This window comes from Bombina bombina, chromosome 1 (assembly GCF_027579735.1).
Source record: "Bombina bombina isolate aBomBom1 chromosome 1, aBomBom1.pri, whole genome shotgun sequence".
NCBI classification, from domain to species: Eukaryota; Metazoa; Chordata; class Amphibia; order Anura; family Bombinatoridae; genus Bombina; species Bombina bombina.
Genome location: NC_069499.1, coordinates 1,404,680,181 through 1,404,698,130, shown reverse-complemented (window position 1 = coordinate 1,404,698,130; position 17,950 = coordinate 1,404,680,181). Strand labels below are relative to the sequence as shown.

Sequence of the window (17,950 nt, the reverse complement as noted above, 5' to 3'; positions counted from 1 at the left end):
CTTTGAAATCTTGCACACACTTAAAGATAAGGAGGGCAGATTCCTAATAGTCAAAGTCAAGATAAATCAGACGGTACTAGTGCTATGTAACATATACGCGCCAAACTGTAAATCTAAAACCTTCTGGACGCGACTCATACAAACGCTTGCTCCTTTCTCGGGTTCTGATATTATCCTGGGGGGAGACTTTAATCTGACTCCAAACCCAGCCTGTGACAGAATGCGGGATCCAGACCGCACAACCGAGAGGTTTCGCTCGAGGTGCAACAGCACTTTCGAGCAGAAAACTTTTTCTAGAATCTCTGACTCCCTACAACTTGTTGATATCTGGAGGCTTAGAAATGCGGATAGTAAAGATTTTACTTGCATCTCTAGGGCCACCCCCACACTTTCACGCATAGATCTCTTTATGACGTCTTCTAGCCTAATTCCTAGGGTTACTGGAACTAGGATTCACAATGTTGTGGTCTCGGACCATGCACCGGTTGAACTAGTGCTCTCGGTCGGAACTATAGTTGCCAATAAGCAGACGCTTAGGTTCCCAAGCTTCCTTTACACTTCTGATGCTTTCTCCAAGCACTTATCGCATGCATGGAATGACTATTACACAGACAATCTGGCGCACCGAGACAATCCAGAATTGTTTTGGAACACGGCAAAAGCAGTTCTCACGGGGGACATCATCTCCTATGTGGCCGCCCTGCGGAGAAAAACCCAGGCTAGACTGCAAAACCTGCAGGAGGCTCTAACGGAAGCCTACCAAGCATACTGTGGAAGTCCATGCCAAACCCTGAGGGATAATTACCTGGAAAGGAAGGGAGAGTTAGATGTGTTTCTGGGCCACCAGGCTGTCTCACGGCTACTTAGAACCCAGGCTAAGTACTACAGAGAGGGGGACAGATCAGGCAGACTATTAGCCTCCTTGGTAAATAAGAAGACTGCTCGTAAGCCTATTGCGGCAATTACTTACCGCAATAAGACCCATAAAACACCAGAGTCTATTGTGACGGCTTTGGCGGATTATTATGCCGACCTATATGCCAGTCAAAAGAAACCGCCCCACGAGGTCATAGCATCCTTCTGGAATGAACTTGATCTTCCGCAACTCAGGGAGGAACAGGTGGCGGTTCTCAACTCACCCATAGCCCCTGCAGAGATCCTAAAAACCATCTCATCTATGTCCAACGGGAAAGCGGCGGGCCCTGACGGCCTCCCGGCTGAGTTCTTCAAACTATTGAAGACCCAGATCACGCCGACTCTAACAAAATTATATAACTTATACTACAAGGAGTTGATACCTCCCGCTCAAACATTTACAATGGCACATGTGTCATTGATTCCGAAGCCGGGGAAGGATCCAGGCCTCCCCGAATCTTATCGTCCCATTTCCCTACTCAACTCTGACTACAAGATCTTGATGAAGATCTTGGCTGAGAGACTAAAAGTGGTCCTGACTGACATTATCCACCCGGACCAAACGGGATTCATGAGCCACAGAACATCAGTGACTAATGTAAGAAGGGTATTACATGCCATTGCTCATTACGAGGGGGGACTGGAACTCCCCGAGACGGCAGATCAACCGGAGGCCTTCCTGCTATCTTTGGATGCAGAGAAGGCCTTCGACAGGGTTGAGTGGAGCCACTTGCAGGATGTACTCCAGCGCTTTGGCTTCTCGGGATCATTTCCCCAATATATCAGTAACATCTACAATGCCCCATGGATCACCATCATGGCTAACGGGTTATTCTCGCCGCGAATCACACTACAAAGAGGCACCCGTCAGGGGTGTCCTCTATCCCCCCTACTCTTCAACCTAGCCCTTGAGCCATTGGCTGTGAAATTGCGTAAAGTCTATCCGGGTGTGAGGATGGGTGGGGAGAGGATGCATCTGGCATTATATGCGGATGACATGCTCCTATTTGTAGAACACCCTGCAAAACATATCCCAAAGATCCTGGCAACCATTGAGGCCTTTGGGTCCTTTTCCGGCTATAGGATAAACAAATCAAAATCGGAAATCTTATGGCTTTGGAGACATAAGGCACAGTCGCGCTCCTATCCATTTCGGGAAGCTGGAGATACCTTGACCTATCTGGGCATTAAGTTATCCACCAATAGGCAAACCTTGTACCGTAATAACATCACGCGGGTGTGTTGTGACATAGCTCAAACCTTAGAAGGATGGAGAAACTTACCGATTTCTCTCACAGGACGAATCAACTTGGTGAAAATGGTCATCCTACCACGGATTCTGTATTCTCTCTTGATGCTGCCTTTTCTGATTACCCGAAAAGACCTGGCGATCTACTCAAAAGCCCTATCTAAGTTCTTATGGAAGGGGGGCAGATCAAGAATAGCTCTCAAGAAACTATATGCACGGCCCTCCTCGGGTGGCCTGGGTCTCCCCGACCTGAGGCTATACAACTGGGCAGCACTTAACCGTCTAATGCTGGACTGGCAATTAAAGACGGAACACTTCTACACACCCGAACTTGAGAGGAATGGACTAAAGGGGTTTGACCCCTCACTTCTGCCTTACACCCCGCCTAATAACCTTCCGACGGGGGTCAGGGACAGTTTTCTCTATAAGGACGTACTGAGGGCTTGGCGACAAACTCTAGAATACCTGGGCCGACGCCACGCGTCCCCCAGGTTAATCCCACTGCGAAACAATACCTGCTTCCCCCCTGGGATTGATACTTCCCCGTTTACCAACTGGGAAACCAAAGGCTTATGCTCAGTGGGAGATGCCCTTGACATTTCCAGGAAATGCGTTAGGTCCTTTGAAGAACTGCAAACTCAATTCGGACTACCGCGGGCCCACTTCTATGCCTATCTTCAGATGAGGCACTACGTGAACCAGCTTATTAGAGAGGACCCACAATTCTGGGAACCGCACATATTCAATGTGTCAGTGTCTGCTTTTAAGCTTGGAAATTTCTCTATCTCGGGGATCTACAAAACACTACTGAGCCATATTGAATCAAAACATTTAGCCCTAATAGAGAATAGATGGAGGGACCACTTGGAGAGGGAGGATCTTCCAGAGCTAATCCAACGCAGTGTAGAAAATGCCAAAAGAGCAACGCTGTCCATGACGCTGAGAGAATCCCAGATCAGAATGCTACATAAAGATTACATTATACCACGTAGGCTAGCTAAATGGAAGCATGGGGTGATGAATGAGTGTAGTAAATGTAGGCTTGGAGACCCGGACTATCTTCATTACTTCTACACCTGCCCACGAGTTCATCAGTTCTGGGGTAGAATAGCCTTATGGATCACAAGGGTAATTAAAATCAAGGTTAAGATAGAGGTAGAACAAGTCTGCTTCCTGAGTTGGGAGGAACAAGACACTAGACACACCTCACTACTCACCACTATGATCCTGATTGCCAGAAAGGTCATACTGAGAGTCTGGACCGAAAGTGCTACTCCCACCTTTACTGCATTTAAACACAACCTGCATAAGCAATTACTTACTGAACAATTAGATACCAAAATGGACACTGACAGGAGGCTTAGACACTTCATCACTAAATGGCGGAAGTACATTGACACTCTGCCCTTGGATACACAAAAACAATTACTGCTCCCATTTGCGCATACTGAATACATGTTGACGGCCTCTCTAAGGGGCGAATGGACATTCCTACAACAAACACGAGGGGGCGGGGGGGGGAGAGAGAATATCGCTATCTAAGATGTTGAGACCGCTCTAGGGCTCCTACACCCTCCTGCTTACCCCCTTCCCCTGACCCTTGTGGTCCCTTTGGTGTATGAATGGATAAAATTTTTTTTTTTTTTTTCTCTGTCTCCCTCTTCTCCCGGACCGCACAGTATAAATTGAAGCAGCAACCTTATAGAGTTCCGGAATTGGTTGCGCATAAATGTTAAGCGCAAGTGTTGGTGGTTAATTAATGTTTAAGGGGGTTGGGATGGGGAAGGGAAAGTTATTATACTAAAGAAAATCTGTCATAGAATAACTGTAAAAACCAGAAAATGGACCTGAGAGACTGATATATGACATTTTTGTATATTACAATAATCCATACTTAGCTGTACAGCTGCCTATTTACTCATGAAAATGTTGTCTTGGATGCAATGACCTAATTGTATTTGTGCATTATCTCTTGTCCTCAATAAAATAGAATTTTAAAAAAATAAAAAAAAAAACAGAGTTCTTACCAGTTCTAAGAAAGATGCCGTATGAAAAATACTTTTTACAATAATGCAAAAAAAATACCAAGATCATTTTTATTTTTTTTATTAGAGAAATTAAAACTACAGGACCATGAAAAACAGCAGTTATTTTATTTTGAAATGTAAAATAGACTAAACTGTCAATGATGTCAATATGAAGAGGGTGGGGCGAATTTTAGATTTTTACCCCCTCCTCTCCCCTCCGTCCCTGTCTGCAATGCATAGTAGAGAAGTCAGTGTGCAGATACCATGTATCGCCTTCAGTTGAGAATAGCATTTACCAACATGACATATAAAGCACTGAATATTTAGGGTATTGGAAAGTAAGAAAACCCCATGTTTGGCATTTCTCAAATGTATAATCACTTTTTCTATTTGGAAAGATAAAAGTGTCTGATCCAAAATTAACACCTTGGCAGCTACAACATCTGTAAAAACTTCAGAGCAATGCAGCTCCTCAAGCAGCCCGGCAATTCTAAAAAAACATAATGAACATAAACAGTGCACCTTGTACAACCTTAAAAAGGGACATGAAACCCGGAAATGTTCTTTTGTGATTCAGACAGAACATACCATTAAATAAAATTAAAAAAAACATTTGCAATTTACTTCAATTAGCAAATTTGCTTCGTTCCCATGATATTCTGTGTTGAAGAAATACCTAGGTAGGCATCTGGAGCACTATATGGCAGGAAATAGTGATGCCATCTAGTGCTCTTGCAAATGGATAATATTCTTGCAAAATTGCTGCTATATAGTGGTCCAGAAATAGGCTGGCTCCTAAGCTTAAAGGAACGTTAAACACTTTGCGATGGTAATAGAAAATGATAAATTGCTTATATATAAAAACAAAATGTATGCTTACCTGATACATTTCTTTCTTTCCGGGCATTGAAAGTCCACGACATCATTCCAATTACTAGTGGGAACCAATACCCAAGCTAGAGGACACGGAATGAAAAGGGAGGGAGAACAAGGCAGGAGGACCTAAACAGAAGGTACCACCGCTTGAAGAACCTTTGTCCCAAAAGAGGCCTCAGCCGAGGAAAAAGTATCAAATTTGTAGAATTTAGAAAAAGTATGCAGAGAGGACCATGTTGCCGCTTTGCAAATCTGTTACACAGAAGCTTCATTTTCGAAAGCCCAAAATGAGGAGACAGTCCTAGTGGAATGAGCCATAATTCTCTCAGGAGGCTGCTGTCTAGCAGTCTCATAAGAAAAAAAAAAAAACAACAACTTATACTTCTCAACTAGAGGGAAAGGAGTAGTAGAAGTGGCCTTCTGACCCTTACCCTTTCCAGAGAAAACAACAAAAAGGGCAGAAGATTGACGAAAATCTTTAGTAGCTTGTAGGTAAAAATTTTAGAGCGTGCACAACATCCAAGTTATGCAAAAGACGTTCCTTAAAGGGACACTGTACTCAAAAGTTCTCTTTTGTGATTCACATAGAGCATGCATTTTTAAGCAACTTTCTAATTTACTCCTATTATCAAATATTCTTCATTCTCTTGGTATGTTTATTTGAAAAGCAAGAATGTAAGTTTAGATGCCGGCCCATTTTTGGTGAGCAACCTGGGTTGTCCTTGCTGATTGGTCAGCACCAATAAACAAGTGCTGTCCATGGTCCTGAAGCAAACATTTGCTGGCTCCTTAGCTGAGATGCCTTCTTTATCAAATAAAGATAGCAAGAGAACGAATTAAAATTGATAATAGAAGTAAATTAGAAAGTTGCTTAAAATTGCATGCTCTATCTGAATCATGAAAGAAAAAATTTGGGTTCAGTGTCCCTTTAAGAGAAGGATTAGGACAAAAAAGAAGGAACAACAATTTCCTGATTAATTTTTCAATCCGATACCACCTTAGAGAGAAAACCCAATTTAGTACGAAGGACAGCCTTATCTGCATGAAAAATAAGGTACGAAAAAAATCACACTGCAGAGCTGAAAGCTCAGAAATTCTGCGAGCAGAAAAATAGCAAGGAGAAACAAAACCTTCCAAGATAACAATTTTATATCAACAACATGCATTGGCTCAAATGGAGCCTGCTGCAAAATTTTAAGAACTAGGTTAAGGCTCCAAGGAGGAGCAACAGGTTTAAAACACAGGCCTGGTTCTGACCAGGGCCTGAACAAAATACTGAACTTCTGACAGATCTGCCAGACGTTTAGGCAAAAGAATAGACAGTGCAGAAATCTGACCTTTCAGAGAACTGACTATCAAACCATTCTCCAGGCCATCCTGAAGAAAAAATACAATTCGGGTAATCCTCACCCAACTCCAGGAAAAACCTTTATCTTCACACCATTAAAAGGTATTTACGCCATACCTTAGGGTAAATGCTACGAGTAACAGGTTTATGAGCATGAAGCATAATATCAATGACCGCTTCTGAAAAACCACATCTAGACAGGACTAGGCATTCAATCTCCAACCATTCGGTTTCAGAGAATCTAGATTTGGATGGAGGAATAGACCCTGAATTAGAAGGTCCTTCCTCAGATCTCAGAAGTAACCTACAAGGTGGAAGAGATGACATCTTCACCAGATCCGCAAACCAGATCCTGCAGGGGCAGGCAGGAGCTTTAAGAATCACATACGCTCTCTCCTGCTTAATACGAGCAATGACTCGTGGAAGGAGAGTAAACAGAGGAAACAGGTATGCCAGCCCGAAAACCCACGGAACCACCAGAGCATCTATCAGGGCGGCCCGAGGATCTCTTGACCTTGAAACGTACTTTGGAAGCTTGGCGTTTTGACGAGACGCCATCAGATCTAACTCCGGAACCCCCCACTGGAGAGTTATCCTGGAGAACACTTACGGATGGAGAGCCCCCTCGCCGGGATGAAAAGTCTTTCTGCTCAGAAAATCTGCCTCCCAATTGTCCACTCCTGGAATGTGGATGGCAGATAGGAGACAATCGTGAGCTTCCGCCCACTGCAGAATTCAAATCACCTCCTTAATGGCCAAGGAACTCAGAGTTCCTACCTGGTGGTTGATGTAAGCCACTGAGGTAATGTTGTCCGACTGGAATCTGATAAACCGGACTAAAGATAATTGAGGCCAAGCAGTCCAGGCATTGAAGATTGCACTCAACTCCAAGATGTTTATGGGAAGAGAAGATTATTCCCGAGACCACAGGCCCTGAGCTTTTAGAGAACTCCAAACAGCTCCCCAGCCTAACAGGCTGGCGTCCATAGTCATAATCACCCAGGAAGGTTTCAGGAAGCAAGTGCCCTGAGACAGATGTTGCTGTGAAATTCAACACGAGAGAGAGTCCTCGTTAGGGTGTCTAGATTTATCCTCTGCGATGTCTCCGTTCCATTGATTGAGCATTGAAAGCTGCAGCGAACGTATATATGGAACCGAGTAAAAGAAATGATGTCCATGGAAGCCACCATCAGACCAATCACCTCCATGCATTGAGCCACTGATGGACGAAAGGCAGGCTGGAAAGACATGAAGCTTGGATCTTCTGACGTCTGTCAGGAAAATCTTCAGTTGGAACTAGAGAACTCTTTTGCAGATTCACTTTCCACCAGTGGGAACGAAGAAAAGACACCAACATCTCTGTATGATATTTTGATAGTTGAAAAGATGACTCCTAGATAAGGCGCCACAGCAATTCCCTGGGATCTGATCACTGCCAATAGGGCTTCCAGAACCTTTGGTCTTGCCACAGCTCTTACAATAAACTGGAAATGCTTGTCCAGAAAGGCAAACCTTAGAAATTGGTAATGATCCCTTTGAATGGAAACGTGTAAATACGCGTCCTTAAGGTCTATGGTCGTTATGAACTGACCTTCCTGAACCAATGGAAGAATGGAACAAATAGTTTCCATCTTGAAGGACGGAACCCTGAGGAATTTGTTGAGACACTTTAGATCTAGGATGGGATGAAAAGTTCCCTCCTTTTTGGGAACTACAAATATATTTTAATAGAAACCTAGACCTTGTTCCTCTAGAGGGACAGGTACAATAACTCCCAGAAGGATAGGTCCTTTACGCAATTTAAGAAGGCCTCCCTCTTTACCTGGTTTGAGGATAGTCTTAACAGGAGAAATCTGCCTCTTGGAGGGCAAGACTTGAATCCTATTTTGTAACCCTGGGATACTATGTACACAGTCCACGGATCTGGGACATCATATATCCAAGCCTGATGAAAAAGAGAAAGCCTGCCCCCACCTGATCCAAAATCGGATCTGGGGCGGACACTTCATGCTGATTTAGAGTCAGCAGAAGGCTTCTTGTTTTGCTTTTCCTTATTCCAAGGCTGGCTGGATTTCCAAGTGGACCTGGATTGGTCTGGCTTGGAAGAAGAGGAGGACTTCTGTCCTTTAAAGCTGTGAAAGGAAAATTAGAAGTCTGTCGATCCTTAGGTCTATTCTCCTTGTTCTAAGGTAGGAAAGATCCCTTTCCTCCCGTAATCTCTGAAATGATTTCCGCCAGACCAGGACCAGAGTTTTACCCTTATAAGGTGAAGCCAAAAGCTTGGCCTTTGAAGATACATTAGCCGATCAAGATTTTAACCACAGAGGTCTGCGAGCTAGAACAGTCAAGCTAGACATCTTAGCTCCCAGTCTAATTACCTGCATGTTGGCATCACAGATAAAGGTATTGGCCAGTTTAAGAGCTTTGATTCAATTTTGGATCTTCTCTACCGTGGTCTCTGATATTAGATCAGACAGGGCACTGCACCAATAAGATGCTGCTCCCGCAACTGTGGCAATACTTGCAGCAGGTTGCCACAGTAATCCTTGATGGATGTACATCTTCTTTAAGTAAGCCTCTAGCTTCTTATCCATTGGATCCTTAAAAGAAAAACTATCCTCTATAGGAACGGTAGCTCTTTTAACCAGAGTAGAGATAACTTCCTCTATTTTAGGCATAGTGCGCCATTAGTCAAAAATGAAGTCAGCAACAGGGAACATCTTTTCAAAAACAGAGGAAGGGGAAAATGGAACGCCTATCTTATCCCATTCCTGAGCTATAATTTCAGATATCTTGTCAGGAACAGGAAAAACAACAGAAGTTGGAGAATCATAAACTCTTAAGTTTAGAGGACTTCTTGGGGTTAACAGCAACCGAAGGTTCAGAGTCGACCAAACAGATATTCAAGCTTAAATCGGAAATTAACTTTTTCAGATTCAGAAGATTTTTCCCTCATAGTGTCAGAGTCAGAGATCTCACCTTCAGAAGCTACTGAGGTATCCTCCTCATCAGACATTTGAGAAAGGTTGACCAGCGCAGATTTAGAGGGGTCAGAAACTCTACTAGAAGACAAATGTTTAGATTTCCTCTTACGCTTACCCAAAATAGGGAAAACAGACAAAGCTGCAGACACTGCAGAAGTTATCTGTGCGGCAAAATCACCTGGTAAATAGACCCCCCCAGGAGGTTGAGAGGAAACAGAAGGCACAGAATGAGAAACAATTAAAGCTTGGGACGTTTGAGGAGAAAGCTGAGGCATGTCATGCACAGCAGTATCCTGAGAGACACTTGGCTCAGATGGGAGTAACTTGTCTTTGAATTTTAAAGTCTAAGCATGAGAAATAAAATTGCACAGGCAAAACAATTTGCGCCTTTAAACATAAACATTTATCTATAAAGATGGACTGATCCTGAGTCCATAGCTACCCTTGCCAAATAACTAAGGGAAAATGTCAGCAAGCTTTAAAAACCCTTAAGTCTCTCAAACTTTCTCATTTAAAGTGCCTGTAGTCTGCCAAACGTATTGACCCTGTTGCCAATAAAGTTGCCCCTGAATGTACCCTTAACCATATAAGGATAAACTGAGTCCCAAAGATATCCACTTGAGCGTTAACCTCAAAAGTGCTGTCCTTCAGTACCTAGAAGGCAAAAACACTTACCTGTGGATCCAGCTGCAGGACAGATAACAGCTACTAAGGTGTGACCGGTACTCTACTCCCTGTCGGCAACCTGTAATAAAAGAAAGAACAGAGTAACCAACCCTGGCTTTCTGCAAAGGGGTAGCAAAAATGTTAGAAGGCGACAAGGGTTTTTTTTGCTTTACTTCTAACTGCTAAAAGCCACCACTACTCTTACTAAAGAGATTGACATAGACACAGCTAGAACCTAATCGTTGCTTGCAGGGGAAAAGTAGCCATAAAAGGATTAAATATCTTCAGACACCGTCTTCGCACATCCTCCATTGACAGAGGCAGAGTGTGACTGGGGATTATGGGTAACGGAAGTTACACTTAACAGCTTTGATGGGGTGTTCTTTGCCTCCTCCTGCTGGCCAGGAGTTGAATATCCTACTAGTAATTGAAATGACATTGTGGGCTCTCCATGCCATAGGAAAGAAAAAGAGGTCTGCAATATATTTTCAATATTTATTTTGTTCTTCTCCTGTAATTCCATTCTCAAATTGTGAGCTTTTCAGTTCCTGTTAGAAATGGAAGTGCAGCACACGGTTATATTCCACACAGCCATTGGCTGCACACTCTAGTGACCTATTTAAAACTGTCCCTAATTGGCCACAACAGAGAAGGTAACCTAACAACATGGCACCTCCCATTGTTTTATAGGCACTAAAACTTTACACTTATTTGTCAATATTTAAATAGCTAATTAAACTTCTACATGATATGCTCAGAATAATCTTATTTGAATGCATCATTCTATCTAATATTTATTTAGTGTTTAATGTCCCTTTAAGTTCCTGCTTCAACAAAAGAGCAAGAGAATGAACAATAGAAGTAAACGCTCAATCTGATTCATGAAAGAAAATGCTGGGGTTCATATCCCTTTAAGCAAATACATTGTATCTTTAGTTCTCTTGGAATGTGTCTCTACACGTTACACAGAAGTATGTCTCAAAAACATTTCAGGTTCCTGGATTGGTAAAACTGTGGAACAACTCACTTGCAGGTTATATTTTGATCCTTGGCAAAGAAATAGAGAAAATATTAGATCCATGTGGCAGGTAACTAACTGTGTGCTATACCTTATGCCCTTGTACACTATCGTGCAAAAGGAATGTTGAGTATTGTGTCTTTACATAGGGGCAATCTATAAAACATTTAAGAACACATTTCAAGAAAATTAAAGAGGATGCATATTTTATTAATCACACTTTGCACCTGGATATAAGCCCATTTGTCCATTCATCTTGAAAACTATTAAATGGCAGTGTAGAAGAGTCTTAATACTACTCCAGTGATAATTCTACTCTTGATTTATCTTTTATCTAGATATCAGGTTATTTATTGTACTACGCCTGTTTATTAGCAATACATTTTACAGCTTGTTATGTCTGTAAGAGACAGCAAGAAAAGTCAGCCTATCCAATTAATTGTCCTGAACAGAATATGAAACTGTATGGGATAGAAGGCAAAACTAGCATAAGACAGTAAACTTAACACTTGTGGAACCAACACTAAACATTTTTTTATTGATACAAAAATAGGACCAAGACTCTTCTAGCTGTCATTAGAAAGCATGACGCATTTTAACAACTTTAAGATTTTTAACTGATGAAGAATCTCTTGAATAATTAACAAATGCTCTTATAAAAAAAAAAAAAAAAAGGGAAATTTTCTTTCTATATAAGCAGAGAAGGACGAACAGAGATCAATTGGGATCTCTAAGCAGATTTACACAATATTTTTTTTTCCTTGATATTGCGGCAGAAAGTACATACAGTAAGTTCTGTTCATGTCAGTGCAGATGATCTGAGGCTTTGATTCTTTTACTACAGTGAGGATGAGTTTTACCAGTTTTACACTAGCTCATACTGAGTCCTTACAGTTTTACACATTACACACCAGTTGCGCTCAGCCGCAGCAACCTCTCTCAACATACACAGGGACGGAGCAAGCGTCAGAGTTTTCAAAACCATATTCATTTTCTTTGTTGCACCTTCTGTCCCTGAGGAGCAGCCGATCTTCTGACTGTTTTGTCCAAGGTGGATTATTTAATAAAAAAAAAAAAACACACAACATACTCCTGTTCCAAATCCAAAGGGTTCTTAAAAATAGAACACACGTACCATCTCAGGGCAGATCAACCTCAAAAAAAAAAAAAAAACCTGAATAAAAATGAGAGTGAAGGGGCTATATATCCCCATGTACGGCACATGTATATAAAGTTGATGCCTGGTTGAATGCATGGGCAATGCCAGATTGCTCCATGCAGCCTGAGTAGGCCCATAGCCGGCACATGTAACGGATGGAGCCAGAAACAAAACATGAGGGAAATGTGTCTTTTTCTCTCCGTCGAGGGAGGCACAGGAAAAGAAGCCGGCTTCTGGGAGAGAGGAGCACTTGGATGGTGTTACAATGTCTGTTTGCGGCTGCACGGCAGCTGAGATGAAGCCTCAGTCGTCAGCGGGAACCTGAAGAGCAGAATATACCATAACCTGGTTACTGTCCTGCCGGCTGCCTGCAGAAAACAAAATGGTTTCCCATTTAACTATAAACGTGGGAATGGCTTTGGGGGGGGAAGGCTGATCCTGCAAAAAAGCAAAGCGCTCGGGGTTACAAAAACCCCTGCGCTGCCGGAGGGGCATGTTCTGCAACTTACTACAAAGATCCCATTTGGTTCGTATCAGTCCTCTCACCTGCGGATCAGCCATAGAGGACAAGGAAATAAAACTGAGGACACCTGCTAGTAAACACAACCTGGATATCTATAACAGTTAAAACATATGAAACTGCAATACATTCTCCCTATGTTTTTTTAAACTTGGCAATATAATGCTGGCCCCTCAGGCAGCGAAGTGGTTAAATAACCCATATATTATGTGGCAGACAGGAATTCAAATGTGTATCTGTATATATATATATATATATTAGATATATAACGTCCCAAATGCAACAAGAACAAATGCAATAGGTCATACAAAATCAGACGCAACTCTGATATAATTCAATTAACCATTAGTTCTAGACTTTGGATATATTAATAGACTAATAGTCTACAGACTGGTAATCTATCATATAAAAATGATGACATTAAAGAGCGCCTTTAAAGATGTTGTGGCTAAAAGTAGTGCTAGTTTGTAAGGCCGGGTGACAATGGGGGGGTGACAAAGGACGTGGAAAAAGAGGTTTGTGCACAAAGGCAGTGCACGGGCTTATAAACCTTTACATATCACATATTTTTCAAGTGTTGGTACTGCCAAACAGATGCTAACTATGATGCCTAAAAGATTAATATTTGGCTAGAGCCATATGTTTTAAATGCACTCTTTTTAATATTGCCAGTAAATCCTATGAACTTGTGCTTGTTCTGTGAGGGGTCACCAGTGACACACACTTTACAGCTTTAAAACAAAAACACACAGTGATACGCCCTCATAGGAAGAGAGTACATGTACTCATCTGGACGAGTTGGTTCAGTGGTTCTTATGGATTTGCATTCACTAGTTTGCTTTGTAAGATTACCCAGCATTATGCTAGCCAGATGGGGACAGTGTAATAATTTACAATGTAATACCATTTTCTGTTATTTAGAAGTGTTACTTTAAGGGACAGTCTAGTCAAACTTTAACGTTTATGATTCAGAAAGGGATTTCAATTTTAAACAACTTTCCAATTTAATTTCTTCATCAAATTTGCTTTGTTCTCTTGGTATTCGTTGTTGAAAGCTAAACCTAGTAGGCTCATTTGCTAATTTCTAAACCCTTAAAGGCCGCCTCTTATCTTGGTGCATGTGTGCCATATAGATAACGTGCTTAACCCTGAGGAGTTATTTATGAGTTAGCATTGATTGGCTAACATGCAAATCTGTGAAAAGAACTGAAATAAGGGGGCAGTCTGCAGAGGCTTAGATACAAAGTAGTCACAGAGGTAAACAGTGTATTAATATAACTGTTGGTTATGCAAAACTGGGGAAGGGATTATCTATCTCTTTAAACAATAAAAATGATGTCCCTTTAAGCAATCCAAATCAAATTAATTGCATAATTTTACATTAAAGCCAGCTGGTCGGTGTGATCATTAAATAGGTACTGTGGAAAACACTGAACATTTAAGTTGAGGGCTCTCACATACACACTCCTGTATTACATCATATTCATTAATTCTGCACAATCCGTTAAGATTACCCTATATAACAGGCTTGAGACAGCAAATGCACACTAGTCACTCAACCAGCTAGTCCAGGATACATGTAACAGTCTCTACTGTAAATATCTTGTGATGTATTCATTTTGCATATAAAAAATATATAGGATTATGTTCCATATTAACCTGTTCTTATTCAATATGGTGCTACCAGAATGCCATATATAAAAACTATGACATTCAAATGATGCAATAAAACCTTCAAATATTTTAAGTGATATAATAAAGGTCAAGCAGGAATTGTTTTTCATACAAAAAGGGAATTCTCATATGTTGGTGCTTCCAAACTGAGAGGTTAACAATGATGCCTAAATAACCGATATTTGACTAGTGAGAGAGAGAGAGTGAGATATTTATATTTAGGAGTGACCAATTTATATAAAACTTAGTAAACACAGCAAGTACTTAGAGGCTTTTTTTTTTTTTTTTAAGGAGCCAGGGATTACATTTTTATATAGATAGGAGTCAAATAATTTGAAAAATTTGTAGCCAAAAGTAAAAGCTTTGGTTTCCAGGCTATTGGGATTTGTCAAGTAATGTTAGAGACCAATAACTGGGAACTGCATTAGGGACATTCTAAATAAATAAATACATATTCTACGGACCCTCCCACAGTGGTTAAACACATAAGTAAAGTTCTCTTTAGCTGGAAGCTCTGCAGCTCCTGTGCTGGACACATTTGGTGATTGGCAGCTAAATACAACCGCCACTACTGATTGGCTCACTGGTCATGTTCTGCTCATAAGCTGCAGTGTCTCTGTGTGTTAAACCCCTTTGTAAGGGATAAAAACATAGATAAAATAGGTAATGCAAAAAAAAAAAATGCACAACTATTTAGAACATATGATTTTTTTTCAATTAGAATTTCTCTTTAAATTGATTGATTTAAACATCCTTCCAAAATCAATCATTAAAAGGGACATGAACCCCAAACTTTTTAATTTCATGATTCAGATAAATACAATTTTAAACAACTTTCCAATTTACTTCATTCATTATGTATTCTTTGTTATACAAAAACCAATGCACATGGGTGAGCCAATAATACAAGGCATCTATGTGCAGCCACCAATCAGCAGCACCTGAGCCTATTAAGATATGCTTTTCAACAAATTGAATGAGAATGAAGCAAATGAGATAAAGTAAATTGAAGTTGTTTAAAATCTCATGCTCTTTATGGATAATGAAAGAAAAAAAAAAATAGGTTTTGTGTCCCTTTAAGAGTTGCACAAGCATTTTAAATTCCAGAACACCACTTAATATATGGATTATTGTATGTGTATTTTGCTTTAGCCATGACTGAGAACCTTCTATATACCCCAGAAAAATATGGCATAATAATAAAAACCTTTACCTGCTATAATAAAGCTGGATTTCACAAGCAGAGTAGGGAGCAAACTATTATTCTTACATTAGGGCCACAGGGACAAGATGTGAGGGGAAAACAAAACAATCTTACATGACCGTCAATAACCCAACACCGGACTGTGCACAGAGGAAACTATACTTACAAGTGAGACATTTGCGGATGTTATGATAGGAACCTCCTGCGGCCAAGAAGGCCCACACGCCCATACATATGGTAATAATGTATATGGGGATCAGACTGGCCTCATACCACGGATTCAAGAAAGTCTACAGAAGAGAGACAAGATGTTATATATAAGTAACTACACAAGTAAATAATGGGGCACTAATTTTACTATGCTCAGGGCATGGATTATCCAAACAAAATATTTCATATCGCTATTATTTATGCTGTTTTAAGTGCCCAAATGATATAACAATAAATCATAAGGCTTTTTGATTATTATACTATACATAAAAAGGTTATTTATAGATGCTCACTTACCTGTCTAAATTTGGAAACTTACCAGCCCTGAGGTAAGCAGGTGGCTGATGACTACAACAGCGAGGTGCCACCACATCCGTTTCTCACAGGCAGCAAAAAATATGATGCCCCAGAATGTGTGCAGGAAAACAAGGGCCATTGTCAGGAATGCTGGTAGACACAGTGGAAGGAAGGTTTGTACATACGTTAAAATCAGTTACATGCCAGCAACAAGTAACAAATGGCTGCTCTAATAAATGCTAAATAAGCCAATATCTTTACTTCATATCTTTCAGGGAGAAATGCCAAATAGTGACAGAAATGAGCACATAATCCTTTAACAAGCGAGGTACAACCATAAGAAAACATGATACAAACTGCCATTTACTTTACCAGTTCCTGGTCTGAGTTTTTAGGGTCTCAAGTCGGACGGCAACATGTGAGGCAGAATGCCCATATAACCCCTTGTTTAAAACATTAGGGAAATATTCCACTGAAAAGGACAATGAAATTAAAGTCAAGTAAAAATGAATCCTTTATGACCTTATTTCTCAACCTATGGTACATGCACCGCTGGGATACCGGGAGCATTGGCAGGGAGCACTTCAGTTTTTCCCCCGATGCAGCAAAGGTAAACATTCAATGTATTACACAGATCAGTGGTCCTCAGTTCTACCCTAAAGCACTTCCCTGCCCGGCTGCTCACTTACTGTGACTGACTTGCCTGTGCTCAGGTAAGGAAATCCTTAGAATCTGGCCAGTAAGTGACATTTAAGGCAGAAGTTCAGAAACAAGATAGGCAGGGCAGTCTGGGATATAAGGAATCCACACACAAAATAGACCCAATATGCCGAAGGGAAGAACCTGGCTATGAGTGACTGTCTATCCTGTACTGTGTGTTATATCACCTGAAATGGTGAGGTTTTAAAGGGACATAAAACTGTACATTAATGACTTTACCTGCAAATGTATACTGCAGTGCCTCGCCATTAACCTTTTCTTTTTAGTTTCTGAATTGTACAGCTCTAACTCCCCCCCTAACAATTCCTTTTATGGCTGTATCTATATCCATTGTTGTTTGGTAATACACACAAATGAATAGGGATTATCTGCTGGAGCATGCCTAGAAGCTGGGAACTCAGTTGAAATACAATGCCTGTGTCTAAACACTGATAAGGGGGGTGGAGCACAGTATTCAGACAGCATGGCTAATTTTGCAAATTATTTTAAAATACTTCCCAACAATTTTTTAAACCATTTTTTATGCAAACTATTTTTACTTAATTAGCCCTTTTAGGATATGCACAGATCTCAACCTGTTTTATGGCACTTTAAGCTTTGGCTTTCCTGTCCTGCCCACTATAAAAGGTGAATGCAGCCTTGTCTAGTTTTTTATTTGTTAGGTAACTGCCTATCCTAGGGGAAGAACTAAGTATGTACTGCAGCTTGTTCCATTTCTTGTGCCTAACTAGGTGCTTACAGGTTTCTCCCAGAAATACAGTTTGGTAACATCATACCTTTAAGCATGAAAGCAGAAAGTTTATTTTAATTATATGCCAAGAAAAGTTTCTTACCTGAAGTAAGGAAATAATATGGGGAATCTCCATGTACCCCCACAATACCTGGCCCCACTGCATCAGCTAAGATGTTTATAACTGAGAATACTCCGCTGATTATCCCAAAAGCAAAACCAGACACTGTAAGAAAATAAAGAATAAAACGCATTGGAAACATCACTTTGGCTATCATATTCATGAAAGGCAATAATACGGATTAAAAGGAAAGTCAAAAGCAAGCAAACATGCAATAATAGAATACTCTAGC

At 40.9% G+C, this 17,950-nt stretch overlaps 1 protein-coding gene across 2 annotated transcripts in view; it reads right to left on the bottom strand.

Moving 5' to 3' along the window:
• Window positions 1–4,254: 4,254 nt before the first annotated feature.
• APH1A (aph-1 homolog A, gamma-secretase subunit) overlaps window positions 4,255–17,950 on the bottom strand; it is a 57,841-nt gene continuing 44,145 nt past the window's right edge. The window contains exons 4-7 of one of the 2 annotated variants that reach the window (XM_053705172.1): window positions 17,701–17,823; window positions 16,170–16,297; window positions 15,807–15,930; window positions 4,255–12,610 (exon numbers count right to left, since the gene is read on the bottom strand). In XM_053705172.1, coding sequence (XP_053561147.1) covers window positions 12,546–12,610; window positions 15,807–15,930; window positions 16,170–16,297; window positions 17,701–17,823 — 440 coding nt within the window. In that variant the 3' untranslated portion in view covers window positions 4,255–12,545. The remainder of the gene's footprint in view (window positions 12,611–15,806; window positions 15,931–16,169; window positions 16,298–17,700; window positions 17,824–17,950) is intronic. The other variant, XM_053705176.1, reaches the window with a different exon arrangement.